The sequence below is a fragment of the Micromesistius poutassou genome (assembly GCF_964030765.1).
Source record: "Micromesistius poutassou genome assembly, chromosome: 21".
Classification (NCBI taxonomy): Eukaryota; Metazoa; Chordata; class Actinopteri; order Gadiformes; family Gadidae; genus Micromesistius; species Micromesistius poutassou.
Window position 1 is genome coordinate 3,343,321 of NC_140291.1, and position 5,000 is coordinate 3,348,320.

At 52.7% G+C, this 5,000-nt stretch overlaps 2 protein-coding genes across 2 annotated transcripts in view; both read right to left on the minus strand.

Moving 5' to 3' along the window:
* LOC311366487 (fatty acid desaturase 6-like) overlaps window positions 1-1,483 on the minus strand; it is a 6,157-nt gene extending 4,674 nt beyond the window's left edge. The window contains 1 exon segment of the mRNA XM_084485273.1: window positions 984-1,483. Coding sequence (XP_084341399.1) covers window positions 984-1,275 — 292 coding nt within the window. The 5' untranslated portion in view covers window positions 1,276-1,483.
* Window positions 1,484-3,508: 2,025 nt separating this feature from the next.
* LOC311366431 (pre-mRNA splicing regulator USH1G-like) overlaps window positions 3,509-5,000 on the minus strand; it is a gene marked incomplete at both ends in the record, with an annotated part of 4,710 nt that continues 3,218 nt past the window's right edge. Inside the window, 2 exons of the mRNA XM_084485219.1 lie at window positions 3,509-4,345; window positions 4,549-5,000. The exon at window positions 4,549-5,000 is cut by the window's right edge and continues 11 nt beyond it. Of these exons, the coding sequence (XP_084341345.1) occupies window positions 3,509-4,345; window positions 4,549-5,000 (1,289 nt within the window). The remainder of the gene's footprint in view (window positions 4,346-4,548) is intronic.

The window sequence follows — 5,000 nt, forward strand, 5'->3', positions numbered from 1 at the left end:
TGTGAGAGTGTGAGAGACAGGAAGTCGCGGCATGCCTTGCCGGGATCATCCATGCTGCCTCCTGAAATAACTAAAGCTGCATTACAGACTGATTATGTTGTCGTCGTCTTTGGCCGGGCTTTTATTCCGCCCCTCAACTTGGATAAAAGCTGTGCTGTGTCATCTTTGCTGACATCAGCAGATTCTGAGGTTATTGCAAAAGAACTGCAGTAGTAGATCTGCAACCTTTTACCGGATTGTACATTTCTATTTAAAACTGCTGAATAATGAATTTAGGTAAACAACGTAGGCCTAGAGCCGTAGGCTATTGCAGCTGCCCCCTTTGCAGCGCCAACTACTGGATTAGTAGTTGGATTACCAACCACTAATATTACAAGTCACATTTCCACACTGGCTCTGTGTCGCAATAAAACTCCCAGGTCCTCCTTCCTCTCTCTCTCTCTCTCTCTCTCTCTCTCTCTCTCTCTCTCTCTCTCTCTCTCTCTCTCTCTCTCTCTCTCTCTCTCTCTCTTAACACTTGAGTGAAACCCCACACTAGATCACTCTATTGCCGTTACTAAGGTCAGCTCACCCCTAGTGACCCAGATAAGTAAGGGCTTGCAAAGCTGTGGCCTCTTGGTCAATATTGTGTCAATATTATTATGGGATAGGAAGTTCACGTAAATCCTTCAAGTTCCAAAGGTCAAGTTTGGTCTGTTAGAGGAATCATTGTAGCAGACCCACCATCCTCATATACATAATCATCATCACGCTATCTAAAGGTGTTAGCACACTGGCCCGACAAACACCAACACACAATAATATAATGTAAGCCTAAGTTGGCAGACACAATTCAAAATCACAATTCGGACAAAAAATCCAGCAACAGCAAAAAGACGACAGCCAACACAAACAGGATGGCACGCCGGCCCGATGCTGTGCTTGTTGGGGTTGGTCTGGGCTGTGTGAAAGCACCCTAACAAGAGGGGTAAAGGGAGCCTCACCAGGGGGCAAGCAGAGCAACGCTCCGGCCAGGATGCTGCAGTCCACTCCTCTCCTCTCCCACCAGCTGCTCTCCTTCACCGTTCTCTGCACCAGCCGGCTCAACTCCATCATCAGTGTCTCCTCGCCCGCGTTACCTCCCTTCTCTCCCATGGCCTCCGCTCCTTCCATCCCTCCATCGCTCACCGCTGTCCCGTTCCGCAGCTCAGCTTCCCCCCGTTTGACACATCCCGCACTGTGCTTTCCACCGTCCGTCCGGTCGGCTTCCCTCCATTCCTCCGGTACTCTCTGCATGGCTGTGTGTCGACTCGTAATCTTGATTGATGGTGGTGGTGAGTGTGCAGACCGGGAGTCCACAGGTCAGGTTAACATTGCGAAAGTCCTGCTTGCCAGCAAATAACCTGACGGTCGGCTCCCTTTTAGCCTACTGCTCCTCCAGCAGCATGGTCCCTCCTCTTCTCTCTGTGCTTATCTTACTCAGTATGCGCTCTCCCTCTTTCCCTCTTACTCCCTCTATCTTCCTGTCCCTCTCGCTCCCTCTCGCTCCTTCTCCCCCCCCCCCCCCCCCCCCTCTCTCTCTCTCTCTCTCTCTACCCTCCTCTCTTCATCTCTCTCCTTGTTAGTTCCTTACTGCTGTTGTTCTGCTTGAAGCATCTATCATTTAAATTCCCTCTCCCACAGCCATGCGTTGGAACACATCTGAAAGGGATTCTGGTCAGCGCAACGCAAAGAGTTTCATTCAGGGAGCCATGCAGAACGGACACTCTTCGAGCGCCCTCGCCTCCTATCTCTGTCACCCCCCTCTCTCTCTCTCTCTCTCTCTCTCTCTGTCTGCCCCCCTCTCTCTCTTTCTCTCTCTCGCTCCCATGCATCGATTCTCATGCATTGTGCATGGCCCTCCCTCCTCTCCCCTTACATCACTGTAACCTTGGCAAACATCCTGAGTAAGAGGGGACTTGGTGTTTGTTTGTGTGTGTGTGTGTGTGTGTGTGTGTGTGTGTGTGTGTGTGTGTGTGTGTATGCGTACATGTGTACAACTGTGAGTGCATGTGTGTGCGTGCATGTGTGCGTGCATGTGCCTGTGTGTGCACATGTGCGTGCATGTGCCTGTGTGTGCACACGTGTGTGTGTGTGTGTGTGTGTGTGTGTGTGTGTGTGTGTGTGTGTGCGTGTGTGAGTGTATGTTCATCCTTCTCTGTAGAGAATGGACTCCTCCCCGTACAGAGTTCATTCCGTACAGAGGAGGGAGGAGTCAGGTCCGTACAGTGAGGGGAGGAGGCAGGTCTGTATAGAGAGGGGATCAGGCAGGTCTGTACAGAGAGGGGATCAGGCAGGTCTGTATAGAGAGGGGATCAGGCAGGTCTGTATAGAGAGGGGATCAGGCAGGGTGTAGGAGGACATGAGCAGTGTGTAAGAATGCACACATGCATCCAGTATTCTTGGCATGCTGCCATTAAATGAAGCCTGGAATGTACGGTCCACCCCCTTAATGGAGAGCATAACACACACATACACCCCCACAAACACATTAACGCACACACAGAAACCACACATCATGCAACGATCAACACCACACATGAACATAAACACAGAAACCTGCATGACAGGTCTGAGCAGGACAAAAACAGGTAGGCTACAAAGAACACCTAGACACACATACACTGCGGCGCCATCATTTCAACATTTTATTGTATTTATTTATTCTATGTCTACAGCTCTATAGCTAGAGTGACTGTGTTTGTATTACAAATAATCTATTATCCATTGACGATGTAAAAATGTCATGCATACATGCATTCCTTCAGGTGTTAAAGGAGCTCTTTCACTGTAACGCTACACCTGTTTGAAACCCAAGATAAGAGCGTTATCTAGACCACACCGCGAGAGCCATGACCCCGTGGCAACCACGCATTGTTTTGATGCCAAGGAAACGCTCGAGCTGTTTTCATTGGTCGTAAATAACGAGCTACTTAGTATGCACCTGCATTCGACCACATCCACAACTCGCGTTAAACAATTATGAAAATATGAAAACTGTACAAAGTGTGGTAAACAGCGGCGTATGTGTTTATAAATGTACAAATGTTAGCTTAACGAAAAAAATGTGGACATAAATGAAAACATTCATAAATAAATAATAAACAAAATAAATAAAACATTTTGAAATGACCTGGACCACTTTTTTTGTGTCAGCTAAACAATTTTTAAATGTCAAACAAAGATTACAATTCAAATTTGATACAATTTTATAAAGCATCATCACCATTTCAATAAGGAATTTAGATCTGACCCAAGATAAAAGATTAAAAAAAAAGGCATAGCAATTCTGTTACTAATGCTATGGTACAAACAACCACTAGATGGCCCTACTTATCTCTATAGTATTCTTACACCGGTCAAAGAAATTAAGCCAGCTGACACAGAATGCTATATCAGAATAATTTGTTCACAAATCAACTGAACTGCAAGTCCGGTGACAATTCATGTGTTCATATGGCATGGGTTCACACGACCTGACACTGACACCTCAGAGCTCCGTGTCTACGATGGCCTCGGGCTCGCTCAGGGTGTCCACGCGTCTCCTGCAGGCGTCCAGCAGCTTCTTCCTGGGGCCCAGGGGGACGTGGATGCTGTTCAGGTCCCGGTCCGAGCACAGCAGCAGGGCCTGCAGGTCGATCTTCTCCCTCCTGAACACGGCGACCAACTCGCCGAGGCCCTGGGCGGCCAGGAACGTCTCCAGGGGGCTGTTCTCGGGCTCCATCTCGTCGTCCAGCTCCAGGTCCTCATCCTCCCACGGCAGCTCCCGCAGGTTCCGCTCCTGCAGGCTCAGGGCGCTGCCGATGCTGACCTCGTCCAGGCTCGGCGACCGCTGCGGCAGGCGGCCGCGCAGGCGCACGTTGGGCGCCCGCCCCACCGGCTCGCTGCCCGCCACGCTGCCTTCGTCCCGCGTGCCGGCGTCGAACATCCCGCCGCTCAGGTAGTTCCTCCTGAAGACCATGGTGCCCAGCCCCGGCCGCGTGAAGAGCGAGTCGCGGCCCGAGTCGGCGCTCACCTCGGAGGAGGCGGCCTCGTGGAGGCCCGGGTCGCTGATGGCGCGCGAGACGGTGTCGGCGTAGTCGTCCAGCATGTTGTCGTGGACACCGCGGGAGAACATCTCGCGGAGGTTGTGCCGCGAGCGTTCCCGGGGGCCGGCGTACGTGCCCTGCTTGAGGAACATGACGTCGCTGCCCATCTGGAGGCCCGCGAGCGATCGCACGCTCTTGCGGCCGTCCTCGTAGATCTTGAACGTGCCGTCCACCTGCTTCTTCTTCTCCAGCTTCTTCTGGATCTTGGCCTTGCCCTTGGTGGTGGAGTGCAGCGTGGCCTGCTGAGAAGGAGGGGAACAGCTCAAAAGGTGCACACACACACACACGTCTATTCATAAAGTCGAAGCACTAAACCAAAGGCTTGGACCCCGGGTCACAATGGATAGACCCAAGGCACTATTCTAGACGCATTGTCCTGTGAATGGATCCGGACACAACTCCATCACGATCCCAACCCAAGCGGCCGTCTGCAAACCCTCACCTGCGAGTACGGCATATTGGAGGTGACGGTGTTGTACCGGGTGCTGCTGCCGGTGGTGTAGCTGTTGAAGCTGATGGCGTCCGAGTTGTCCACGGTCGCCGCCTCCGCCGCCGCCGCCGACGCCTCCTTCATGAACCTCTTCTCCATGCGCTCGTGGTGCTTCCTCTGCAGCTGGGCGCAGTCCTTGATGCGGCGCTCGGCGGCGCGGAAGGCCCGGTCCTTCAGCTTGGACACCAGCTTGGCGTTGAGGCCGATCTGCTTGGCGGCGATGGAGTCCAGGTAGCGCACGCAGTCCATGTGGCCCTTGGCGGCCGCCATGTCCAGGGGCGTGTGGTAGTCGTTGTCCAGGCACCACACGTTGGCGCCAAACACCACCAGGAAGGACAGGCAGCTGTGGTGGCCGTTGGCGGCGGCCAGGTGCAGCGGCGTGTTGCCCCACATGTCGCACTTGT